Source organism: Ambystoma mexicanum, chromosome 12 (genome assembly GCF_040938575.1).
Source record: "Ambystoma mexicanum isolate Mex_15411 chromosome 12, UKY_AmexF1_1, whole genome shotgun sequence".
NCBI lineage: Eukaryota > Metazoa > Chordata > Amphibia > Caudata > Ambystomatidae > Ambystoma > Ambystoma mexicanum.
Genome location: NC_090936.1, coordinates 54545638 through 54573317, shown reverse-complemented (window position 1 = coordinate 54573317; position 27680 = coordinate 54545638). Strand labels below are relative to the sequence as shown.

General features: G+C 47.5%; 1 protein-coding gene across 5 annotated transcripts in view; it reads left to right on the top strand.

The window, feature by feature from the left end:
* ANKRD26 (ankyrin repeat domain containing 26) overlaps positions 1-27680 on the top strand; it is a 915250-nt gene that overhangs the window by 463599 nt on the left and 423971 nt on the right. For all 5 annotated transcript variants that reach the window (XM_069627947.1, XM_069627948.1, XM_069627949.1 and 2 more), the window contains 2 exons: positions 3704-3737; positions 3846-3987. In XM_069627947.1, the coding sequence (XP_069484048.1) occupies positions 3704-3737; positions 3846-3987 (176 nt within the window). The remainder of the gene's footprint in view (positions 1-3703; positions 3738-3845; positions 3988-27680) is intronic.

Sequence of the window (27680 nt, the reverse complement as noted above, 5' to 3'; positions counted from 1 at the left end):
CTTCACGAAATTCTACTGCGTCGACCGGGATTCCAGGGAGGAGTCCAGGGTCGGCCAAGCAGTGCTGCGCAACCTGTTCGCCTGAGGTGAGCCTGGTGAGGAGGTAAGATGCTTAATGTTGAGTTGATGTGATGCTTAATGTTGAGCCTTTGCCACCTCCCGTGGTTGTGCATGTGTGTACTGCTATGTATTCTTTATTCATGAGCATGTGAATCCATGCCAGACCCCATGCTGGAGAAGGAACAAGTTACTTACCTGTAACTGTTGTTCTCCAGCATGGGTCTGGCATGGATTCACATGCGAACCCTCCCGCCTACCCCTCTGCGGCTCTTCACTTGGTCATACTGCCACTTCACGTGCTTCCAAATCTGAAGATGGCTGCCAGAGGCGGTGCTTAGGTAGAGGGCAGTCATTGGCTGTGGTCAGTATGACGCAGAGACCAGTGATTGGTTATTACTACGAAAGACAGATCAGAAACGAAACTGATACTGGTTTTTTCTTTACCGAGGATTCCCAGCCTGACGACGGGGAATATTCATGAGCATGTGAATCCATGCCAGACCCATGCTGGAGAACAACAGTTACAGGTAAGTAACTTGTTCCTAGTGTTGGACGAGGGCAGATACTATTGGATGCCTTTAAGGTGGTGGAGCGAGGAGTAGCAGTAGCCAAGGTGGGTGGGATACAAAAGGAGTTGGCAGGAACCGAAGCAGAAATAAAGCAGATAGGAGCGGAAAGAGGAATACGAGTCAGAAGAGAAGCTCATTGTACTACGACAAGAATGTCTGGCAAATAGGGTAAAATTAGGGAAGTGTAGTTTTGCAAAATACACAGAAAAGTTACACAGGCAAGGAGATAAACCAGAGAAATTATTAGCGTGGCTGTGCGAAGATGGAGAAGATCGCAAGGGCATTCTAGAAATAGAGGATGACTGGGAAGAAGTTTGAAGATCACCGAAGGAAATTAACAAGACTTTCCGAGCATTCTATAAACTATTATATGAGGACTCGGGGAACCCAAAATTAAAGTAAATAGAGGAGACATTGTTGGTGATGGGGTTACCCACACTAACTGAAGAACAAAGATAAACTCTAGAGGCTCCTCTCTCACTTGAAGAGGTGCAAAATATAACAATGCTTCCTTCGGGCAAAACCCCTGTGGAGGATGGATTACCTGCCGAATTTTATAAAGAATTCACAGATGAAGTGGCACCGAAATTAATACAAACATTGGAGGAGGTATATGAGACGGGCATATTACCCCAGAGTATGGAGGAAGCTATAATTATTCCCATCCTGAAACCGAGAAAGGTAGGAGAGGACTGTGATTCTTATCGACCAATATCGCTAATGAATCAAGATACACAAATTCTCACAGCAGTCATGCCAGAGAGACTGAAAAAGGTAGTAGAAATCTTGATTCATCCTGACCAGATGGGGTATGTCCCGGGTAGGGCGACAACCGGGAATCTAAGACGCTTGCGCGCAATAATTGATGAAACAAGTGACTGGCCGGAATGATGTGCGGTGACGGTGTTGGATGCGGTCAAAGTCTTTGACCCTGTTCGGTAGGAATAGCCTCCCTAAGAAGTTTTGGAATAGGTGATGGGTTTATGAAATGGGTCTGAATATTATATTGTAGACCGGTCACAAGGGTGAGGCAGGCAAGCATATTTCGGAACCGTTCCTGATACAGAGGGGCACGAAACAAGGATGCCCCTTGTCCCCTATGTTGTATATCCTGGCCTTGGAACCCCTAGCAGTGTTTTTGAGGAAGGAATTTAAAAACATGGGACTTCAAGTAGAGGGAGTACACCATATTATATGCAGATGACATGTTACTGTTTATATGAAACCCGGAGGATACTCTGGACGCATATATGGAAATATTGGCAAACTTCGAAGAGCTGTTGGGAATAGCAATTAGTAAAAATAATTCCTGTCTATTTCCACTGGGGAGCTGGTTCAGAGTCGAGGAAAGCAGACTCCCATGTCTAGCGCTTCAATGGAAGTTCGATACATTCAGATACTTGGGCATTGGTATTTACCATAAAATGCTAGAGACACAGCAGCAAAATACACCATGGGCAAGATCAGTATTCGAAAAATCATTTCGATTTTTCGAATTTGGGAAAAACGTCCTCTCTCGGTGGCAGGTAGGATTGCGCTCTTAAAGATGGTTGCCCTTCCCTGATTGTTGTATCTTATTGTTAATGTTCTATACCTAATACTTCGGCTTTTTTTTTAAAGAATTGAATGCCATGGTTGGGAGGTTCTTAATGGGGAAAAATGAGGTGCAGAGTAGCTATGAAAACATTGCAGGGGAACCATGGGGACGGTGGAATGCGACTCCCACACTTTTTATTATTTGTCAGGACAGTTACAACATATAGCTGGGAGGCTAGCAGATTCTGAAACGGTAGAGCACACCTTGATAGGAGCATAGATGGCACCCTGCTTGCCAAAAGAGGCGTTATGGCTCGGGAAGGATAGAATAGTGAATCAGTCAGCGCTCTTGAAGGTAGGTAGAGCAGTGTGTGACAGAACCAAGGCAATAAAAAAAAAAGGGAAGAACCCTACTCGCCTCAAATACCGTTGGCGGCCATGTATGGGAACAGCAACAATAACCTGGCACAGATGAGAACCTATTGGGAAAGTGCAGGGATCGTAACAGTAGGAGACTTGTTTAGCTCGAACACACTGTTGAAGTTCATGAATTGGTGTACAGATTTGGAGTGCCTGTAGGGCAGTTTTCGACATATGCCACAATACTACATGTTCTAAGCAGGAGATGGCCGAGATTCCCAAAATCCCCAGATGAGGACATGGTACTGGCTTTGTTATATGATGTATCGGAGTGGGTCCATGGGGTGTCCAGAATATATTAGGGCCTAACTGAGGCCATTCCTGCAGACACAACCAAAGTAAGGAATGCATAGGAATTAGATATGGGTAGGCAGTTAACGGATAGTGTCAGGCATCACCCAGCAAGGAGGAGCTACCGCTGGGGGACCAGGAGTGAGTACCCAGCGCACCGCAAATCTAACATCCACATGAGATACACAATTGACCTTTTTGCCTATTTTGTATGATCCATTATGCTAGCATGTCTACTAGATGTGTCCTATGCTCCATATGGCCTGGGCAGCTAAACTTAGCTTAAGGTAGCTGTTGATTTCAAACTAACCAGGCTCTATTAGGCTTGAAGTGGGAGCTAAATAACTCCCAGCAATTTGAAACCCTGTACATGCTAAAATTGTTACGTCTTGTTGCAATGTGTGCATACATTTCACAAATAATACTACTGCTTTTATATCTAAATATTTGTGGATATTTTATTTTGTATATCGACTTGATCCCAAGAATTCAGACTAGCAAACAGGGCATAAGTGATTGACACCACCAAAGTGGTGTTGTGGTTGACTTATAGAAATTAATGACTGAATAAATAGTCAAATTTGATCATAAAATAAAAATGGGCGGGAGCTATCAATATTGTTCAATATTTTACAATTATAATCTCAGACACGGTTATTTTCAACAAGAAATGTATTTCTACTTGGTGTGGTAAGTGTCAGATTGATATTTTGTAGACTGGCACTTCATCTTGTAATGACATTTGTTAACCATTTTGTCACTATCTGTATGTTTCAACACTGACATATAGGATCTAATAGTTGCATTCCCTTCTGTTTTGTCTTCAGGTCAAATCCGAAATTGGGAAATAACAGAGACATGGTAATCACATGTTATTTTCTTTCCATACTTTAATGGAACCAAACGGTTGTTTTCAATTTTTTTTAATGTTCCGCAAATGTGATTTTTGAATTTCATTTTTTTTTTTAGATTGCCAGACAAGCAGACCTGCCAGATGATTTGGAGGACTTGACCTTGTCTTCTGACACTGCAACAGAAGATTGTGATTCTCCCTCATCAGCTCACAGAAATGCAGTGTTATTGATTGAACAACTTACTGTAGAAGGGCAAGGTAAGTTAATGAGTCAAGCACTTCACTGCTATGGTGATGGACCTAAAAACTCACTCGTTAAACATACTAATTTACCCATCAAGGGGGAAAAGAGTAATACAGCATATATTCTAGCAAAGGGGACTTGTAATGCTTTTCAAAAAAAGGTAAATGATGGGGACGTAATCCTTCTTGAGATCCCATGGTAGAACCACTTAGCCAGGATTCCTAGTTTTCCTAGGAAAGTACACTAGGCCACAAGTTATCAACAGGAGTCTCCTGGTGATGACTTGATATGGATGAAAGGTGTCTTATTACCCTCATCACATTGTAGTATGTCTAAAGCGGTTGGCTTGATAAATCTCAATTTGAAGGGGTGAATCGGATTTTGTCACAGCCCATTGCTGCATGGAAGTTTGGTGCAGTTCAATGTGGTATCAGTCTTCATTAGGTTTCTTGAGAAACAGTAAGTGCCATAGGCATCGGCTCTGGCACTTAATATTGCTAGCTCGAGGCCCAAATTTACACGTTCTTACTTAATGAAGTACACAGAGACTCCCCTATGCACACTGTCCCCCAACTGGCTATTGAAGTGTACTGGTCTCTTGACCTCAGTAAAAGCAAGTTCCAAAGTTCTTGTACTGATGTCTCTATACGCTCTTCTGGAAAGTGGAGTGAATCGGGGGTGTCTCTCGCACACTCTTGTTCTTTATCTCTCTCGCTCTTTCTCAACCCTTTGATCAGCCGCTGTTGCCCTTATTCAAGGGTTCTTTGAACTATCTACTACTACAACAGGTATTCAACAGAGTGGGGGTTCCTCTCAGTTTAAAGGTGCATCCTAGTTAGGGATGTGTGGCTTCTAAGCCTCCTGGTAGAATCCAAGGAGTATCCTCCCTCTTTCACAGCAATAGTACATGTACCTTTCTCCTAGAGGAGTTACTACAGTCAAAGCTATACATGTTGAAAGATAAAATGGCGGAAGAATAAGCCCCTGGAGAACAAAGGTTCTCAGAGTTCAAATGCATTCTCTTGCCTAATCACACCCTACTTCAAAGGCCCCAAAGGTTTATTATATGTCCAACCCTGTCTTAAGTGCTCGTACTTGCTTGTGAGCAGTGGAGCAAGTTTGCTGAAAATGTTAGGGGGGGGGCAGAGGGGTTTATGACATCTAATTGAAAGGGGCCCCAGCCAAATGAGTGGGACAAAATGGTGTGCCACAAAAGTTGGGGGAGAACGCCTGTGTCCCCCCCCCCCACCTAATGACGCCCATGCGTGTGAGGCAGGTATGAAGTAAATTACTGAAGAAAAACACTTCATAAACTGAGTCCGGACCATCTGTTGGGGGTTGCGGTAGGCCTAGCAGTGATACACTAGACATGTAAATATGTTTTTACACATGGTAGGGTCTTCATCAAACAACTTTCTTAATGCAGGTTATAGATAAACAGCAATGGGTTATTATAGGGGAATGCAACATAAATGACATAGCTTTACCAAGATTAACAGTGTGCAGGATGGGTCAACCTAAAGTGGGGTTATTTTCTGTCTGGTGTTAGGCACCTTGTGTATCCCTGTGTTAGGAAGATTGTTATCCCTATGCTTAAACCGGTCTTTGGCTTTGCTTGAGGCACCCTAATCTGATAAAGCAAAAATGTCTCTCCAAAATGTGGCCAAGTAAACATTTAAATGTAATCTTAACAAGTCCTACTAGGTACCCTATTATATAAAACAAATGTTCCAAGGGTTGGCCAACAGAAAGTTCACAACCTATTCTTCATAAATCCATGCCTTTTCTAGTTTTGACAGTATCATATCACATGGGTAGGCTCTTGCCTCTGTTGCTCAGTCTGGTTGTCACTTCAGGCCAGTCATCTGCTTTTACCTCACACCATCTTGCGATTTTCGGATCACCTCGCTGAGTTCTTCAGGGTTGGCATCTTCCTTATCCTTTCATGAAGATGCAAGTTGGGACTCTGGCTCTGACCATTTCCTGCCCTTTTTTGTTGCATTGATGGCAACAGGCCAGTATCTAGACATGAATGTTAGGCTTTTCTACAAGTTCCTTCCTGCAGCTAGATGTTCCTCAGAGAATCCCTTTTGGATTCTGTTCAGACTTGATATTGGTTTGAATTCTCGCTGTGGCCCCTATACAACCTTGAGGTACAGGATTTGTGGTAGGTCAGAGCTATTTGCAGACAACTGCAGATTGTTCAAACGTTCTCAGTTAAAAACCCTCACCTAGCTCTATTGCTACAGTGACACTTCCCTATTCTGGACAAGCAACAAAAAGGTGCTCGTCCGGATGTCGTAGACAACCGTGAGGGGTCAGAAATCAAAGCCGGACACAAAGTTGTCATGTTTTGGGTGAAAGACTTTTATTTTAAATAAAAATGTGTTGGAGAAATGCGCCTCTGACCACATTTTCCGCGAACCTGTTCGCTTCGTGAATCTCGGTACACCTCGACTCTTTGGAGTTTCTGTTGTGATCTTCTCAGTTCTTTGAACCTGTTCGGTTTTGTGAAAAAGCCCGTTTGTGACGATGTCTACCTCATCTTCAACCCTGCGTCTGGGCTTCAAGAAATGCGGGGACTATGGGTCCAAGATGTCGGTAGCGGACTCGCACGACGCCTGCCTCTGGTGCCTCGGGGAGGCCCACGACATGGACGACTGTGTCGACTGCCAGTCGCTCACGGCCAAGGCCTTGCGGGAGCGCAAGAAGTTGTTGTCGGTAGGTAGGGTGTCTAAGCCCCGAAGTCGAGGTCTGCAGGGCTTTCGACGGATGATTCAGAGGCGACTCTCCGCATCATCGTCGGAGGTCCAGTGGGTCTCCTTCCAGGAGTCGGTCTCACTACTCCTTTGCCTCTTTGAGGCATTCCCGGAAGCGCTGGCTTCGGTCGCCTTCCCGTCCTCTTCCGAGGGCTCCGCCCGTCGGCGGGTCGCTTATCCCACCATGCAAGCGACACCGGAGGAATGGGCTTCCTTCAGGAAGAAGATGTTAGCGATTCTCGAATCACAGGGCGCCAGTCCATCCGCGCCTCCGAGTGGGGTCGGTCGTGATCGGTCGAGAGACCCTGCTCGCACGCCTTTGGGCTCGGGTGGTCGGCACGGTTCGCGGGAGAGGTCCCGCTCGGACAAGGGTAACCGTTCTCGCCATGCCTGTTCCAGGTCCCGGTCCTCAACGCGCTCGAGACCGTGTGATCCTGTGCAGTCTTCGAGGAAGACGTCGACAGCTGTGGCGCCTAGGTCATCGAAGGACACACTCGGAGCTCTGGCTTCGAGGCCTGTGTCGACGCCGTCGATGCTGGCGGCACTGCGGCTGACGTCGACGCCGATTCTCTCGACGTCGACACCAATTCTCTCAACGCCGATTCGTTCGACGCCTTTCAAGGCGGTGGTGGCGGAGTGGCCCCGTGGCACGGGGGAAGCCCCTAGAAAGGCTCTGGCTAAGGTCAGGCATAGCTTTGGTCCCCTGGTGTCTTCCTCTCACCGCCTGGAGTACATTTCAGAGGGTGATGAGGGCTCTGATGAGGGCTTGGTTCCGGTTATGGTGCCAGATGAGCTTCTCTCGGGCCATAGCCAATTTGATGACCTGAGGCAGTCACTGCATGATGCCAGTGGACTGGACACCTCTCAGGAGGTGGAGTTTTGTAGGCCTGAGCCTGGCACTCATGCCGATTCTTCGTACCGGCGCCTTATGTCTCGGGTAACCGAGTACTTGGGATGGTCGGCTCCCCCAGGGGAGTTTGTTGAGGATGATCTCACGGACATGCTCGATCTTGGTCCCCCCACTGACCCGGTACTGCCGTTTCATATGGCTCTGCAGAGAAGGGTGGTGGCGGCTTCGACTGCTCTGGAGTCTCTCCCGGCAGTGGGCAAGTCTTTGTCGCGATACCGTCCAGCCAGTAGTGACCCCTGCTACTTGTCCAGGCACCCCACTCCGGAGAGTTTGGTGGTGCAGGCGGCTACGGCCCCGGCAAAGCAGGCGTCGTATCCTACCATCCCTCCGGATAGGGACGACAAATGTTTTGATGGCTGGGCGAAGAAAGTGTTTTCTTCAGGGGGTATGGCGCTTCAGGCGGCCAACTCCGTATGTGCCTTGTCTCGTTTCACACACACTCTGTGGAACTGTGTTGCATTAGCGGCTGAACATATTCCCGAAGGGGACGAACAGGATGGTTTCCTTGCTATGGTCCAGGATGGCAAGTATGCCATGTGTGAGGCCGTTCAGTCGGGTTTGGACATGGCAGATTGTGTCAGCCGGTCCATGGCGGCGAGCACTGTAATACGCATGTTTGCGTGGTTGCGGAAGTCTGGGTTCGCTCCTGATGTGCAGTCCCGGCTCCTCAACATGCCCTTTGACGGTGAACATCTTTTTAGCAGCAAGGCTGACGAGAGCCTTGAGAGGTTGCAGACCTCCAAAGCTGCAGCGAAGTCGTTGGGTGCTGCAGTTCGACAACCTCTGCCTTTTCGTCCTAGGGGACAAAAATGGAGGGGAGGTTCCTTTCGTTATTACTCGTCCTTCAGTAAAGCGAGAGGAGCTGTCAGTCAGAGGCCACCGTAGGAGTACCAGAGGTGGAAAACAGGGTACTCGAGGTGCCGCAGCCGCTCGGGCAGTTGCCTCTTTGCCCTCAGGCAACGCCGCAGCCGCTACCACTCAGTCATGAGGCCATGTCCCATGGTTCGCCGGTTGGGGGAAGGCTGGCGCAGCATCTTGTAGAGTGGCGTGCCATTACTTCAGATGTGTGGGTTCTGGAGATCATAACCCACGGCTACTGTCTTCCCTTTTGGCAGAGGCCTCACGACAATCCACCTGGGAACCTCTCTTTGAAGAGTCCGGATCCGCTCCTTGCGCAGGAAATTCAAGCCCTGCTGGAGAAAGGCGCCATAGAACTGGTGCCTGTAGCGGAGAGGAACAAGGGATGGTATTCCCCTTATTTTTTTATTTCGAAGAAAGGCGGGGGATTGAGACCCATCATGGACTTCGCGGTTTGAACAAAGTCCTCAGGAAGGACAAGTTCAAGATGGTTACTCTCTCTCAAGTCCTCCAGGCCCTTCAGCTTCAGGACTGGTTGGTGTCTCTCGACCTCAAGGACGCTTACTTCCATGTGCCGATCCATCCCAAGCACAAGAAGTACCTGAGGTTCGCTGTTGGCGACTCGCACTTTCAATTTCGGGTCCTGCCGTTCGGATTGACCTCCGCCCGAGGGTTTTCACCAAGCTCATGGTGGTGGTGGCAGCGCATCTCAGGCAAGGGGGGATTCACGTCTACCCCTACCTGGACTATTGGTTGATCAGGGGGAGCTCTCCCGAGCAAGTCCTGGATCATCTGTCCGTCACCTGCCACTCCCTTCACAAGCTGGGCTTCTCCCTCAATTTAAAGAAGTCCCATTTGACGCCAACACAGTGGCTCCAGTACATCGGAGCAGTGCTCGACACATCCCTGGGGCTGTGTTTTCCTCCCCAGGTGAACGGCTCTTCACATTCAGCAGATGGTGCACAAGTTTCAACTTGCCCAGACGCTCCTGGCGTTTGAGTTCTTGAGGTTGCTCGGCCTCATGGCATCTTGCATTCTTCTGGTGCCAGAGGCTCGTCTGCGGATGAGATCTTTGCAGTGGGCACTCAAGATGCAGTGGTCGCAATTCTCCGGCAGGATGTCGGACCCTGTTCAGGGGCCGCCCTCGGTCACCCAGGACCTTCTGTGGTGGGCCGTCGAAGGCAATCTGATGAAGGGGGCTCTGTTTTGGCTTCCCTGGCCGGAGGTGACGATCGTGACGGACGCATCCCTCACGGGATGGGGAGCTCATGCCAACGAGTTGACAGTCAGCGGTCATTGGTCTCCGTCGGAGTCCAGACTCCATATCAATCTGTTGGTGCTGAGGGCCGTCAGGCTAGCCCTGAAGGCTTTTCTGCCGACTGTGCGAGGAAGGAGTGTCCTGATCCTAACGGACAACACGGTGGCCATGCACTACCTCAACAAAAAGGGGGGGGGGGGTCACTTCTTCTGTGCAGGGAGGCGATGCAGCTCGAGTTCTGGGCCATCCAGCAGGAAGTTTCGATCTCGGCTGTTCATCTGGCCGGAGACGGCGGACGCTCTGAGCAGGCAGAGCACGATCTCTCACGAGTGGAAGCTGCCTAAGGACATTCTCCTGGAGATATTTGCCCTTTGGGGGACCCCTCAAGTGGATCTCTTCGCCTCCTGTGTCAACCGCAAGTACGAAAGGTTCTGCTCGCGGGAATTTCCTCCAAAAGGAGCCTTAGGAGACGCGTTTGTGGTGGAGTGGTCATTCCCACTGCTGTATGCGTTTCCTCCAGTCCCCGTCATCCCGCAAGTACTGCAGAGGTTACGGAGGTTCGGTTCCCGGATGATCCTCATTGCTCCAGCGTGGGCCCGGAGGACGTGGTACCCGGACCTTCTCGACTTGTCCATCTGCCCTCCACGTAGTCTTCCCTACCGAGACGATCTGCTCTCACTAGAGGGGGGTCAGGTTCTCCATCCAGAGGTCAGATCCCTCAACCTTCACGCTTGGCTTCTGAAAGGTTGAGGTATAAGGATTGGGAACTCCCTGAAGACGTGTTGGAGGTTTTGCTCTCGGCCAGACGGCCGGCAACAAAGTCTCTGTACCGTTGCTGTTGGCGTAAATTCTGCGACTGGTGCAGAGTTAAGAATGTGGATCCTTTTGAATTTGACATTCCCATGGTTCTGTCTTTTTTGCTTTCTTTGGCCCACAGGGGCTTGCAAGTGGGTACCATTAAAGGTTACCTGGCGGCGGTTAAGATCTCGTTTGAAGAATGTTCCTATTTTAAGATTCCTTTAAATTCTCAGTTTTTGAAAGGGCTCACTAATGTGTTCCCTCAGTCACCTTTTCTGGTGCCCGTTTGGGATTTGAACCTTGTTCTTAAGTTTCATATGGGTGCTCCGTTTGAGCCTTTGCATTCTTGCCCTTTGAGACTGTTAACTCTTAAAACTGTGTGTTTGGTTGCGGTTACTTCTGCTCACAGAGTGAGTGAGTTACAGGCACTTTCAGTTAAGCCACCCTTCACTGTGTTTCATAAGGACAGGGTGGTCCTTCGAGTTCGTCCTTCCTTTCCTCCGAAGGGGGTTTCGGAATTTCATTTGGGCCAGAAGGTTGTTCTCCTGGCATTCTATCCTCCTCTGCATCCTGGTAAGGAAGAGGAGAGGCTCCATAGTCTTGATCCTAGGAGAGCGTTGAGCTTTTATATTTCACGCAAGTCCCGGGTCAGAGTGGACGATCAACTCTTTATTGGTTACGCTGGAAAGCGTTTGGGACAAGCTGTGACGAAACAGACTTTGTCTCGTTGGATTATTTTGGCTATCTCCGAGTGTTACTGCTTGGCGGGTAAGGATCCACCAGCTGGCTTGCGGGCCCATTCTAACAGGGGTACGGCTGCATCTACTGCCCTACAGACGGGTGTTCCTATTCGTAACATCTGTGATGCAGCCACCTGGGCTTCAGTACATACTTTTGTGCGTCACTACTCCCTCGATTCCATCCGAGGACAGGATCTGGCCTTTGGCAAGGCAGTCCTTTATTCCGCAATTTGATTGGGCATGCTAAATTTGTGTTCTAAATTCTTTTCCCACCTCCTTGCTTTGGTACTGCTTTGGGAGTCTGTCAGAGATATGGAATACGTCGGAGGACCCAATCCCCTCGAAGAACAAGTTACTCTCTTACCTGGTAACGTTATTTCGATGGGATGGTCCGACAACGTATTCCATATCGCTCCCTCCCAACCTTCCCCGCTGCAGAAGGCGTTGTGCGTCCTACTTATCACATCGGGTGACGTCGGCCATCGGAGGAGGTCCTCGGGGACGGTGCATCGACGCAGGACGCAGAAAAATAATTCCGAAGCAGCACAGCTGTGGCGATTACTGTCAAAGATATGGAATACGTCGTCGGACCATCCCATCGAAAGAACGTTACCAGGTAAGAGAGTAACTTGTTCATCCTGACCCTCACACTATAAACAAAACAACAAAGTGAGCAGGGAAATGTCTTCAGCCTGATATTGGGCAAACAGTGTTCACAAATAATCTGATAAAAGACCTTGGATCCAGAGAGTAGTTCCCTTCCCCGGGATTCTTAAACGGGATGGCATTGGGCCTTATCACGAGTTGGGCAGAGCGGTAAAATGTGGCGGTAATTCTATTAACACCACATTTAAGGCTCTACCCAATCCAGAGTATGACCACATTCACCTCCAGCTTTGAGCTGGAGGTGAAAACGCTGGCGGTATGGGCTATTTCGGCACTAATACCGCAGGCAGTATTTGCACCAGTAGTATAGTGCCACCCATTGTTGAGCTGTGCGTCCCGTGGACGATGCGTACCTATTTCTCCAGTGGTCTTGCATACTGGGGTAGCCAGGTCGTGGTAGGTGTGGGCTGGCAGCAGGCGACAAAGTCAACTGAGCGAAGCAAAATGGTGCAAAGAACCGACCACGGATCCGTCCTGAAAACACAGGATTGATCAGGGGCCAGCTACCGACTCCACAAATGACTCTTCCCCTATATTAACGTGGCGCCAGAACAGTGCAGGCACTGGTAGGGAAGGTCGTAGATGTTATCTGGCAAACGGTGAGTAGAATGTCCCAGTCAGCAATGCAGGTAGGTTGATGGCCAGTAAGCAGATTGTCCAGAACAGCAATGCAGGTAGGTTGATGGCCAGTAAGTGGATTGTCCAGGACAGCAATGCAAGTTGGAAGGGGTTCTTCACAGTAGCAGGCAGGTGAGAACCAGGACCACCGGTACCCAAGCAAGAAAGCAGGCAAGGAACAGGCAAGACCGGAGGGGGAAAGAAATAGTAGGAAGGGTCTGCAAGGGAAGCCAGGAGGAATACAGGACCGGGCAGGACAGCGGGCAAGGGACAGGACAAGGCCCAGCACAAGGAGGGGCAAGGCAGGAACCCAACCCCAGGACCCGGCACCAGGACAGGAATCCAAAAGCAGCAACAAAGGTCGTAGGAGAGCGCAGCGGAAGGAAAACCAAACCACGTTGAGACACGGCGATTACCTGGGCTGGATCGCTAAAGTAGCAATCCAGCACGAAAGAGAGGCTTGGAGTGCAAGGCGGAACGGGTGCTGCCGCAAGAACGAGGCTTGGAGAACAAGCTCGTTCTACGTGGTTGCGCCGGTGGCACCCGTGCCCTGTTCTGAGAGAGCCCAAAAAAGTGCGCCTTCCCCACAACCTGAGGCGGGGATACAGCCGCCATGAATGAGTCCGCCACCCTGGAACCCCGCCGTCGCCCTGCACAGGTAGGTGTATTAACACCCATCCCTATTGGGTCCAATGCACCCAATGGGGAATGTGCCAGACAGAGTAGCGGCACAATTACCGCTGGGATACTGCTCAACTTGTGATGAGGCCTAATGTCTCTTTACTAACAGTTCTTTTGTGTCTCTCCTTGATTCACAATACTCCTGTTAGCCAACAAGCTCTGAAACAGTCTTTCTTAAAACATGTTTCATCTTTGTCTAGCAAACACTGTCTTTCTTTAACATTTCTTGTAGCTTTGCAAATTGCCTGGTGTATTCCGCTGCCAGGACTCTTAATACACTTTCAACTGCCTGGTTGTCATGCGCCAGCAGTGGAAGTGATGGAATCAATGGAAAATGCTGTAACATTATCTTCCCCAAGCTTGGGTAGCGTCTAGCCTTCTCCCAACATGGCCGCCGCTTCTATTTCAGTGGGCTTCTCCCAGAGCCCATTGCGTTTTATCCGTCCTTGGAACTTGTGCTCCGCTCACCTGGTCGGAGACTCTCCTTATCTACTTTCCTATTGTTTCTTTACTAGTGTTGCCTCTTTAACCACCTGTTTCAGTTGGGGTTGCTCTTTCTGGCTCCCTTTCGAAGTTATTCTTTGTGCTTATCGGTTCTCAGTAGAGGATAGAGGACCGTTAGTGTGGACTCGGCAGGGGTGTGGCTATCCTCATTGTACCCTGCTACTAATGGACGGCTAAAAGATCCTGCTACTATTGGACTGCAGTAAAGACCCGCAGAGATTTGATAGCTTTCCGCTAACTACAGCCAAGCCTTTGATTCATCCGTGTCTTGGAGGCTTTTCCCCTGGAATTTTTGGGGGCTTGCTCCTCGGGGTCCCTCTCAACCTGATTGCCTCCACCGGCCAAGCTGGCCTCTGAGGGAGCTTGCCCCCATCTACACAAAAAGAAGAAAATAAGGACCAAATAATGAAAGAAGACACGCAGAAGAAAGGATTCCGAAGCTCAAGAAAGCACTTTGGAAAACTCAGGAGAGGAGGAGAAACGGGAGGGATCATCAGGTCATGACACTGGTATATTCCCATGCCAGGACCTCTCGTGTGGCTTCAATTTCCTGGTTATCAGGTCCCAGCTCTCAAGCCCTGCAGGAGCAGACGATGAGTCCCACCAGACCCCCTAATCCGGTCCACCCAATAATCTTTGAGTTACAACTGCTGTGGTGACCAGGCTGGGGGGAAAGGGGAAGTGGTTGAAATAAAAACAGGTCCCTGCAGATATCACCAACTCCAAAATCTTAGGACTTCAGGAAACCTGCAAACCGATAAATCTTATGGTTACAAACTCATTTAAAACTGACAATTCTTTAAATGTTCTTTACCACCAACCCTTGTCACCCAACTACCTCCGCCAAAAGCTTGGAGGTACTCTCAAAGATCTGTGTGTGCCTTTAGTATCAACTTGCTTATACTGCTATATATATGTGATGCCTTTTCTGTTGGGTTCTTTTGGAATGAATCTTTAAATTGGTACTGCCCTCATTACCTTGTTCCTGCTATTAGTCTTTAATGCTTCAGAACTTCCATTGCCTCATAGACTGATCAATATACACTTTCTCTGATAGTTGAACATGTGGTAATAGATCTCCTCAGTTCTTACTAATAGTTAACACTATAGCAATTTAAAAAAAAGAAACTATTTACACAAACTCCTTCCCTTGGAAGTGAATATGCAATACAAATTATTCTCTTGTTTTCAGTTTTCTGCAGTTGCACAAGTTCAGATTAAATGTTTTCCTTTACTGGCTCACTTGCGCTCATATTTGCTTTTGACTTCTTTCTTTTACCTTGCGCTCCTTGACACTTGCGAAATGGTTTAATCCACACCGCGTGCAACGTTGAAAAAGAATATCCAGGATCGGATCTGCTGCGCCGCATGCAACATTAGGGAAGCATTGCCTACATCACTGCTTCTATTTTCATGGGCCCTTGAAACGACGCACTGGGCCCAAGCGACTGCCTGGGTAACTGTGCAATCAGTAAACGAACATGGCCTCTGCCACTCTGAAAGTGTTCCCAACGTACAGGCGCCAATGCAGGTTCTTTCCTCAAACTCTCAGCAACTTGCGTCAGGGCCCGCGCTTATCTTTCGAGCTACAACATCGTCACTATGAAGTCCTGCTTGAAAAGCGAGGCGCACGCCTCAACAGACTACTTAAATAAAACGTAACTATTATGTTCTTAAAAGGAATAGATGATATTTGGTTTCTTAATAAAACAGTCCCAAATAAAACCTTTCCTTTGAGAGATAGATGAAAATATGTAGTTTGTTTTGCATCCTCTACGTAATGTTGACTATATTATTTATTTTCTCAGAATGTTAACGTCATTTTGAAGGGGCCCCTGAGGGACCCTCGAATGTGGAAACAAGGCACAGTCACCACACACGAATAGATACGCCAAACACGAGGTTCTGTTCCCAAAATCTAGGGTTTATTGCAATACAAATAGTTCCGATCGGCCAAGTGGTCCCACGCCCCGCGACGTGTGTCTAACAGACCTCGGGGGACGCAAGCAAAAAAAGAGTCGTACATCAGTTACATATATACAAATGGAGCACCTTACAATCGGCAATGACACAATTGATGCCGCCCCCAATTCATTTCCCTTTGAATTAGAGGCGATGATTGACCATCATGACAAATATGACACTTCAGACCACCATATTTAGTAACAGGTTGCAATCTCCATTTTTACAGACACCATTCTTTGTTTGCGAGAACACAGCGTTTGTTTTTTATAGGCAAGCTGTGCGTAGGAGACTGGCACATACCAGGCCTCCCTATCTCTAAGTTTCGATTCTCGCTCTAGAAGTCAGCCCGCGCTCCGGGGCTTCACTGGGTTCAGGAAGGGAGGCCATAAAGAAGAACATAATTCAACTCTTTAAATGCTAGTTTCGTACATTGCTATTCTTTCAAGAGACTCGCTGGCATTCATGTACTGATTAAATACCTCGCTCCCTGTCCTCAAGGATATATGAGGGAGGGAATCAGGCATTTCTGTCTGGCTCTCCAGTGTGATGTTTCAACATGTTTTCGTAGCCTTGGAATATCTCTGAAGAATTCGATTTTCTGCAAAAAAAAACCTTCAAGGTCTCACTAGAATTTAATGGAGCTTAAGTTGCTATGGCTTTCCTTGATCATGACAGGAATTGAAGGCAGTTTAGAATCTTCCTTAGGATGACATGCATTATTTAACGTAATAGCATTTCTGATGATTGTATCTGCTTAGATTCACATGCTGTGCATATGGTCCGACATCCAGTGGTAACCGCAGAGTATTGCATCTTGTCTTTCGGTGACCGAAAGCGGACATCGGCATAGGCGTGTCTGTAACACTCCCTATCGTGACGTGTAGTGTACCCAAAAACCCTCACGCGCCGAGTTCCCTCAGATTATATTTTTTCCTGCCATGAGGGAGCCCCAGGCTGTTGAGTGAGTACATGAAGAAGAGACAAGAAGACATCTATGTTCCTTCCACCCCGAGCAGGGAGTTAGGCAGGGCGCATGTGAATCCAAGCAGATACAATCATCAGAAATGCTATTCCGTTAAGTAATGCATGTCTTCTGATGCGTGTTAATCTGCTTAGAATCACATGCTGTGCATAGACTAGCGATCAGTACCCAGAGTTGGAGGTGGGTTGTGAGAAGGAACAGTAGAGAAAAGATGTCTTAGTACTGTTTGTCCCACCTGAGAATCAGACCTAGAATGAGTGTCTAGGCAATGGTGTTTTGTAAAGGTGTGTACAGAACTCAAGGTTGCCGCTTTGCAAATGGACTCTAGGGAAACATTTGCAATGTATGCTATGGAAGCCCCAGTGCCCTGAGTAGAGTGTGCTCTAGGCTTGAAGGGCAGTTCTCTTTTAGCAAGAGCGTAACATAGTGTGATGCATTTGACAATCCACCTTGAGATAGCTGATTTAGAGACCAGATCCCCTTCTCTGCCAGCTGCCACTGAAACGAAAAATTGGTTTTCCTCAGTGGTTTCGTTCTTTCCAGGTAGAACATGAGTGCCCTGCGCACATCTAGTATGTAGGTTTCTTTCGGCCATGCTAGTGGGATTCTGGAAAAAGGTATGTAGTTCAATCGATTGGTTCATATGGAACTTCGAGATGAATTTAGGCACGAATCTGGGATGCGTGCGCAGAACTACCTTATCCCTGTGGACTGTAATAAATGAGTCTAGAACAGAAAGGGCCTCTAGTTGACTAACCCTTCAGATAGATGTGATAGCCACTAGGAAGGCCGTCTTATAAGTAAGGTCTTTTAGACTTGCTTTATGCATTGGCTCAAAGGGGGACCCCAATGCGCCTGTTTAAAACCACATTTAGATCCCATCCAGGAGCTGGGTGAGAAATGGGAGGATACATTCTTTTAACCCCTTCCATAAAGGCTTTAATCACCGGTATCTTCCACCACAACACCTTTTGTTGTGACGTGGTGTAGGCTGAAACAGCAGCCAGATGAACCTTCAGGGAATTGAAGACCAATCCTGTGTCCAACAAATGGGTTAGGTAAAGTACAATGTGTGTGGGTGAGCAATCGATGGGATTGACACACTTGGTATTACACCAGATAACAAACGTTTCCATTTGCTGGCATAGCAATAACGGGTGTTAGGTTTCCTAGCTTCCCTGAGTATGTCCATGCACCTCTGAGGGAGCTGTAGGTGTCCAAACTCTGACCTCTGGAGCCAGGCTGCTAAATTCAGAGTTTGTGGGCATGGGTGTAGGGTCTCCCCTCTGCCCTGGGACAACATGTTGTACGGGCAGGGTAGTTTTACTGGTGGAGAGAGGGACATTTCCATCAGATGAGCGAACCATGGTTGGTGGGCCCAGATTGGGGCCACCAGTATCATGGTAAGGGGCTCCTGGTGCATCTTGTGCACTATCTTGTTGAGAAGGGGAGTCGGGGAGGGTGGGGGGTGCGTAGACATATTTTCCTTAACGTGTTATGTAGAGACCGTTACCCTTGGAGCGGTTCTGGGGATACCTGGAGGTGTAGTCTTGGCATTGGGCGTTCTCCTGAGTTGCGAACAGATCGATCTCTGGGAAGCCCCATACTGCTGAGACTTTGCACACGATGGCCCTCATTACAACCCCGGCGCTAAACCATGGCGCTATTAGCACCATGGTTGGTGCTGGTGTTGTAACGAGTCCGCCATGGTGGAATGGGGAAATACCGCCCCATTCCAAGGTTGGCGGGCGGTATTTCCCCATTCCACCATGGCCCTTCTCCATTTTCGCCCCATAGGGCTCAATGGGACTGGGAAAGGCGGTAAGTACGGTACCGCAAATTGCGGTACCGTAGTTAGCACCGAGGTCCCTTTGCGGCACCCTACTTTAACGGCTGGTAAAACCAGCTGTTACGGTCGGGACCCGCAAATGGACCTCGTAATCAGGCGTTAAGGGTTTAACGGCGCCGACACCTTTTACGGCGCCGTTAAACCCTTAACGCCAGGGTTGTAATGACCCCCGATGTCTTTGTGCAGACGCCATTCGTATTCTATGGGCAGAGGGAAATCTCTGCTGAGTACGTCTGCCAGAAGATTGAGTTCCCCTGGAACATGTTGGGACAACAGAAACATCTTGTGTTTGAGAGCCCATATCCAAATGTTTTGGGACAGCTTGGATAGCCTTGGAGAGTGAGTGCCCCCCTGTTTGTTCAGGTAATACATGGCTGTAGTGCTGTCTGTTAGAATCGGCACCGTCTTCCCTTGTAGTTGCGTCAGAAAAGCCTTTAATGCCTTGAACACCGCTAATAGCTCCAGTAAGTTTATATGGTTGGACGCTACTTGTGGGGACCACACTCCATGGGCTGTCTACTGAAGCAGGTGAGCCCCCCACCCCGTGAGAGAGTGGCGTCTGTCGTGAGAGTGGCTTCCATTGCAGGGGTGGTGAAGGTTTTCCCTTGACCACCACTGTAGAGAGAGAATGAGGGCTGGTACGACAACTACCAGATCTTCCCATTGTCTGCTGGCCTGACACCACTGGCTGTTAAGGAGAAAGGACCTAGGCTAGTTAGCCTTCGGTGTGGGCCGCACACCTAAATTACCCCAATAGGGTTAAAACATTTGATTTAGATTGTAAATGACAGTAAAGCCATCTTCAATAAAGTTGTTTCAAAGTGCTTTTATTTTGCAAGTTATTTAATTTAAACTTTCCTTTGGTTAACGAATGGTTAAACTTCACCAATTTGTTTTGTGCTGATGCAATGGCAAAGGAAATTAACCTAGGGCTAATGCATTTCGGAAAGGTAACTTTCCTTCTTCAGAGCCAGGTTAAATGTAAAAAACATATACAAAAAAATCTTTCTGTTAGAACATTTGGAAAAACAATAAATATATATGCATTCAGGAGAACAGGGTACCCACAATTGACAAACACGTACATGTAGACAGAGAGAAAAGAACATTGTCAGTAATTTGTGAACATAACATTGCATTTATACGGTATGTATTTTTTAAGTTTTGTAAAGACTGGTATAACCCGAAAATCAAGTTGTACTTCAGTGAAAGTTTACATTAGCTCTGATTGTTATTTCACTAGATATCCTCTGGTCAAGTATTCTGGGAGATGAGACTAACTCATGTGTCAGTAGTGCCTCATGCATATAAAGCAGCTTCACGCTGTTTTATCACTGACCTGAAATGGGTGGCTTTAGTGCATGTCGTTCAAACGTTCCTTCTCAGAACGCTGCAAAATGAAATAGTATACTGCATTTAGTCACGATTGCTCGTGGTCGCTTCTAATGCGTGCCTGTCTATGTAAAAGCAGAGCGCTTACCTTGTGAATGTATAGCTCGCTCGAGCGAAGTAACCTCCGACGGCGGGTAGCAAGAAAGCTTTGCTCGCGTCTGCGTGTGTATATGTAGTGTTGGCATGGTGATGTGAATCTCAAAATGGCGGATCGCGGGTGCATGAAGTGGCCATACTGGAGTGGGCAATTAAAAGCTGTGTTAGTGCTGGCAATACGGTTACATGGACTGTACAAATGATACAAATGATACCGGGATGCTCTCTATCCTAATTGGTTGTTGATTGCCTAACGAGTGATGATAACTTGTACTAATACCAGTGTTGAAAAACGAAAAAGGTAGTGCCTTATATGCAAAAAAGACCCTTCTGAGGGGAAACTAAGTGCGCTATTATGGTCATGACTATTTGAAAAGAGAAAGCTATGTGAAACACTTAGTCTGTAGAGTATATAACGGGTAACTATATAGTTTAACATGAATAAATACACTATAGTAAGTAATTATGCTAAACTTAAACAAAACCGTGTCTTATCATAGAATCAGTCAAGTTGCTGGTACTAATTCCTGTGAAGTGAATAAAATATAGTACTGTATGTTACGTAAGGTAGTCGGAGATCAAACTATGTTCTTATTTGTGACTTAGTCATAGATGGATGCAGTATTCACAGGTGCTTACATTCTCAAGAGTGACATGTCTAAAACACAGGTAAGTTCAATGTGTTGTAAAAACAAATACGATTATAGAAAACAGTTGAGATCGAACTCATCGTTCATTCCTCGAGGTGACAATGATTCCAGTCTATCAATCCAGAAGGATTCTCTTTGCTGTCTCTTCTTCTTAGTGTCCGTGCAGGTATTTACAATGACTTCTAATACCTGGAATTTGATCTGGGAGATATTGTGCTTCTTTTCATTAAAGTGTTTAGCTACTGCTGAGTTAGTGTTCTTATTGCGAATGCATGACTTGTGTTCATTGAGGCGAATGCGCACTTTTCGTCCTGTTTCTACTACGTAGTACTGTCCACATGGACAGCGTATGCAATATATGCAGTTCTCCGTGTTACATGTAGCGTGGCATTTTATTGCAATTTTTTCCCCTGTGTACGGATGCAACACAAAAGCTCCTTTTATAATGTTGTTGCAATTACTGCAATTCAGGCATGGATACGTGCCAAATTTTTTGGTTGGACTTCTTTTTGGTTTATCATCGCGTGTGTTGACGAGCAGGTCTCTTAGATTGTTGGATCTCTGATAAGCAAATGTAGGTGGATCGGTGAACAATTCTTTGGTTCTTTCATCTTTAGTCAGGATTTGCCAATGCTTGTCAATGCACCTTTTGATTTGCATGCTCTGGCTAGAAAATTTGGACACGTATACCAAAGATGGTGATGTCTTGGTGTCTTTAGGAATCAGGGTGCTTTCTCTTGTTTTAGTTGCTACCTTCTCTGCTGCCATCTTAATATCCTCCTCGGGATACCCACGGTCTTCCAACCTCTTACTTAGTTTAGCTAGTTCTTGCTCAAACTCTCTCTGGTCACTGATAATCCTCTTGAGGCGAAGCATTTGTCCAGAGGGTAAATTTCGTAAGGTATTCTGAGGGTGAAAGCTCATCCGGTGCAGTAAATTGTTCCTATCTGTAGGTTTGGAGAATAGAGTTGTGGTGATCTGCTGATTATGTACTTTGACTTGAATGTCCAGATAATGTATCCCAGGGTTCCCTATCTCAGAGGTAAATTGTATCCGATGGTCAATGCTATGTATTGTAGAAATTCATTTAATTTTTCTCTTGTGTCCTGCCATATACCGAAAATATCATTGATATACCGTACCCACACTTTGAGTTTGTCTTTCCACTCTGCTTTTTCTAAAATGTTTGTCATTTCAAAGCGCTACATGAAAGCATTGGCATATGATGGTGCCCTGGTTGCGCCCATGGCTGTGCCAGAAGTTTGAATATAGTAGTCATTCTTGTATCTGAAGTAGGAATTCGTAGAGATGAAAATCAGGAGGGACATAATGAATTCTTTAGCCGTCCCTATTTCGCCTTCTTGTAGAAGGAGCCATTCAACCGCTTCGTGACCCATGTTGTGGGGAATGCTTGTATAAAGACTTGCCACATCGATGGTGAATAGAATGTCTTGCTCAGATAGTTGTATCCTTTCCAAAATATTAAGGAAGTTTGTACTGTCCTTGACATAAGTTTGTGTTTTTTGTATTAAGGGATTGAGAAAGTAGTCGATATAAGTACCTAGCGGTTGTAAGATGCCACCTGTGGCCGCCACTATTGGTCTCCCTGGTGGGTTTGTCAGTCCTTTATGTATCTTTGGTAAAAGATAAAAGTGTGGGATGGTTGGACTGGATGTCTGTAGAAATGCTCTTGTTTTCTTTGTGATCATTTCGCTCTCTTACGCCTTGTCTAAAAGGATTGACAAGTTGTTGCTAATGTCTTTGGTTGGATCATGTTCAATTCTTAAATAGACTGTGTGGTCATCCAACTGTCTTTTGCATTCTTTTTCATAGTCTTGTGTGTCCTGTATCACCAATGCTCCCCCCTTATCTGCTGGTCTTATGGTGATACTACCATCAGAATATAGATTGCGTATCATTGACATCTCTCCTCTGCTCAAATTCTTCTTTTGTGGTGTTCCATATTAGATTTTTTTCAGATCTGTGATTACCATTTTCTCGAATATATCAATTGCAGGTACACTAATGGGTGGAATGAATGTGCTTTTTGGTTTAAATTCGATAAATTCTGTGGGATCACGTTCTTTCACTCCATGCTCCACTTCTACATTTAACCTGGCTCTGAAGAAGGAAAGTTACCCTTCCGAAATGCATTAGCCCTAGGTTAATTTCCTTTGCCATTGCATCAGCACAAAACGAATTGGTGAAGTTTAACCATTCGTTAACCAAAGGAAAGTTTGAATTAAATAACAACTTGCAAAATAAAAGCACTTTGAAACAACTTTATTGAAGATGGCTTTACTGTCATTTACAATCTAAATCAAATGTTTTAACCCTATTGGGGTAATTTAGGTGTGCGGCCCACACCAAAGACTAACTAGCCTAGGTCCTTTCTCCTTCAGCACATAACGTGTGTCTCACACAGTGACACAGTATAATGGGCTGCACCCTTGGAAGTAAATCCAAGAGTATACTCAACAGATACTAATTCAATCAAAACCAAAGAAACAAGCTGTGCACCCTCTCCCATTCTTCAATTCTTGTATAACCACTGGCTGTTAAGCCACTCTTGCATGGGACGCATGCGCAGCCGCGCATGAGGAACCAAGTGTATGCATGACACCATCATCCGTAGCAAATGCATGGTTTTGCGCACTGTCAACTCCCGACTGGCTACATAGTGAGGGATCTGAAAAAGCATGTTCTGAACCCTCTCGTTGGAGGGTAAGACGAGGCCGTCTTTTGTCCGGATTAGAGCCCCCAGAAATTGTTTTACTTGACTGGGGAGCAGACTGGATTTTTTCTCATTGATGGAGAATCACAGACTGAACAGAAGGTCTACTGTCCTTTGGATGTTAAAAAAGAAACGTGTCATGCGAGTCCCCTCTTTTGAGCCAGTCGTCGAGGTAAGGGTAAACCGGGAGGAATAGTCTGTGCAGGTGTGCTGCTGCTGCTACTGCCAGTACCTTGGTAAACACCCTTGGTGCCGAGGCGATGCCCAAGGGGAGTACTTTGAATTGGTAAAGCCTGTCCTCTATGATGAACCTTAGATATTTCCTGTGCGCTGGCAACATTGAAATATGAAGGTATGCATCTTGCATGTCCAATGTTGCCATGTAGGTCCCCCTGTTTCAACAGTGGGATCACCTCCTGTAGCGTTACCATGCAAAACTTTTGAGGTTTTATGAACCTGTTCGCTGGGCGCAGGTCTAGAACAGGGCGCATGGTGAGGTCCTATTTGGGTACAAGGAAGTACACTGAATAAATACCCTTGTTTACCTGAAGAATAGGGACGGCTTCTATGGCGTCCTTTCCCAGCAGCACTTCCACCTCTTGATTCAGGATCTCCAGATGGTCCGGTGAGAGGCACCGTGAGCGCGGTGGTCTGAATTGTGGAGGTCGGGCGAATTCCATGCAGTACCCGTGGGCGACCGTCTTTATGACCCACTGGTCTGAAGTTATCCCCTCCCATGCCATGAGGAAAGATGTTAAGTGGCCCTTGACTGGGGTGACATGGGAGGGGACCTGGATCTGATGGTCATTTTCTCCTCTAGGATTGGGGCCTCTACCTCTGGCTTTGCCGCGCTGCTGACCCCTTGGTGGGTATTATGCGGGGCTTCCTGATGTTTGTCCAGCATTAAAGTTTCCCGTGCCACAGTTGTTCTGACTTGCACGGGACTGCCCTCGAAAGGACCGACTAGCATTACCTCCTCCCTGGAGGGGGAAGGTCTTTGAGTAATTTGTTGCAGGGACTTAGAGTCTCATGCTCTTTTTTGGCTGTTTCTAGGGCTTCATCGACTGCCTTTCCGAAGAGGTTAGTTACTTCAATGGGTTTATTGATGAGAGCGGTCTGTGTCTCAGGCTTAAACCCTGAGGTACGAAGCCAAGTGTGCCTTTTAAGTAAGGTTCCCTGTGCCAGAGACCTGCCTGCTGTTTCAGCCATTTCCAGAGTGTTCTTTATCACATTCTGGTTCACTTGCCTGCCTTCAGCCACAATAGTGAGAAGCTTGGACCTGATGGGCTCTGGTACCTCCTGGAGACCTTCCTGTACTAGGTTCCATTGAGCGTCAGTATAACTCGCCAGCAGCATAGTGTTATTCGATATGCACGTGGTATATGCGGCAGCCGAGGTAACCGGCTTACCTAAGGCATATAGCCTCTTGGATTCTCTGTCTGGAGGCGCCTCCCCCGTAGCAAGGGGTACTCCTGCCCGTTACTGGGTGGAGTGGCATGCCCTTTAATTTATTGAGGGTCCGAAGGAGCTGCCCGAAATAACTTTTCTACTCTTGGGTTCACTACCCGGGTTTGAGCTGGTGACACCAGGGAGGGGGCCAATCTTCTCCTAATAGAATTAAGGAGGGGAATGGCCTCGCTAGAGGGGGGTTTCTCCTTAAGAATATCTTCTACAAAGTCCTGCTCAGGCACCGCCTCTTGAGTAGTGATTTGAAAGTGATCTGCTGCCTTCCTTAACATGGCATTGAAGGCCATTTGGTCGTCTACAGGTGAGGCCTGGCGAGCCGGGGTGGACGGAGGAGAATCCAGGCACAGAACATCAGTGTCCTGATCTTGTTGGGGGAGCGTCCATTGGGCCGTCCCCACTTGGTGCGTTTCTTCCCAATTGTCCGTGGCATCCGCCTGGTCCTCATTGTAGCCCTGCAGGAAGGAAGGTTCTTCATCTTCACTGTAAATGTCCTGATCAGTATCCATTTGAATGATTTCTTCATGATGGATGGACACTGATCCTCTTGTAACTGTGAAGCAAATCTAAGATTAGGCTCTCCACAAGATCTTCTCGGGGAAGGATGGTCCGAAAAATAAATAATTTTCTCAAGACGATCCATGCACCCTTCAAATTTAATTTCTCCCTTGTCCACTTAGAGTAACTGGTAGGGCCCATGGGTGGAAAAACGTCGTCTTCCGCCCCTTGACGCTGAAATGTGTCACTCAGGGTGTTGGAAAGAGGCTCTTGACTGTCTTCGTAGTTATCGCGAGAATTGGGGCACCAAGGTGTATCCATAGATTTGTCCGCGGCCTGCCCCATGTTTTTCGATGGAATAGGTATAAGCCCAGCTGCTGGAGTAATTCTAATGATGCTGTGTTCGATTTCCGCCGACTCTCTGTGAGATAGTGGTTCCGAAGGACGATCAGTAGATTTACCGCCTACCGCCGCGTTGGAGGGCCTAGCGGTAGGTTTTTCGCCTTTCTGGACTGTCTGAGCGTCTAAATTCTGTGCTTCGACGTGTAAACTTAATTTAGGGGTAGCGCCCTTTTTTGTATTGGGATGCCCATTTGTCAAACGCTGCTGCGGATGCGGAGAAGGCTTTGGATCTGAACGATCCGAGGAATCCGCCGAAATTTTCGACGGCCGTGCTGGCGCTTTCACCTTTTTCGCCATACCCGGCGAAATAGGTAGAGGGGTTGTTTGTTTAGTGTAATGTCTTTGTACGCCCCTGTCACCAGGTGCTGTCCCTGAAGCGAGACCAGAGTCAGGCCTTGAAGGGTCGTGGGCGGGCGTGGCGGACCTAGAAGTGTTCACCTCGGGGTCTGTCACATCCACAATGGATGTTTGGTCAATGGAGGTGCCCCCGTCCCTTTCGGGGGGTGTGGCGGTGGGGGAAGTGGGTTTTCCGCCCGTGACATACCGTACGCGGCCCACCACTTTACACGGCGTTCCTTAAGGGTCTTAGGCCGAAGGAGTTTACAAGCCGCACACCACTTCTCGTCGTGATCTAAGGGCAGACAGGAGCTGCACGTCCTGTGTTCGTCCTTCCATGGGTATCTGACCCTACACTTAGGGCAGAACCTAAAAGGGGTCCTTTCCATAGCAAAAGGGAACCATGACCATACCTAGAGAGTAAATAGGGGGAAAGAGGAAAGACATAACGGAAACATGGCCACCCCGACCCCACTCTCCCTACTGTAAAGGCCGGCCAGAGGACCCGGCCACGTGGATGTTTCAGCCGCCGGATCTTAGGCACCGAAATCCACCGCCGTTTAGACAAGTCCCCCGTAGTCTTCGTTGAAGTTTTTCTTGCCGTCGAAATGACTTGAGGGGAAATAACCGACAAGTCGGTTTAAGATAAACAATGGGCCTCATTCTGACACAGGCGCACCGGTAAGGACACCAGTGCTGGTAATCCCTTTGCGCCCTATTCCGAGGTCCCCTAACAGGACCCGTAAGGTAAGTTTGGTCGGACCATACGTACCTTACGGTTCCCGTTAGGGGACCAGGGTGCAAATAACAGCCTTGCCGTGCGCTGGCCCGTTATTTGCCCCCTCCCCATTCCCATTGAGCCCTATGGGGGCTCAATGGGAATGGGGACTTACCAGTCCCTCCAAGGTCGGAATGGACCGGTAAGTCCCCATCTCACCAAACCGGAGTCGGACCCGGTTTTGGAGGCAGCCATGGCGCAAATAGCGCCAAAAGCGGCATATACCATTCTTGACTTGGTATGCATGTCTGCTTCAATGTCCCACACTTATATCACATGCACTAGTACCATATTTGGCTTGGATTCTGTACTTCTCCAGCATTGGATCTTTCATGGATTCACATGCTTAGAATATTCCCCGTCGTCAGACTGGGACCCTCGGTACACATATATAGCCTTTTCCTATAGGAAAACTTCCGACACTTTTGTGTCCTATCTACGTCCTTTTAGGACCCGCATACGCATGCTCCGTAGGCCGTCCCAGTATAAGAGGCCCGTCCCCGCGGCTCCCCTTCAGATTTCAACCGTCTCCAAAGTAGTGGGATCTCCTCGCGTCGTCTTACTATTTTGTACAAGGTTGTGAACTGGAGTTGGAGTTCGAAAAAACTTTTCCTCCATGTCAGGAAAAGCGCTGTTCCGTCCATGCGCGACGTGCGGATTGAAAAAAGTTTACGAGGGGGACGGACATATGGATTGTATATACTGCCTCCACCCTCATCATTCGGCTGATAGCTGCGACATATGCAAAGGGTTTTCTCAAAAGACCCTC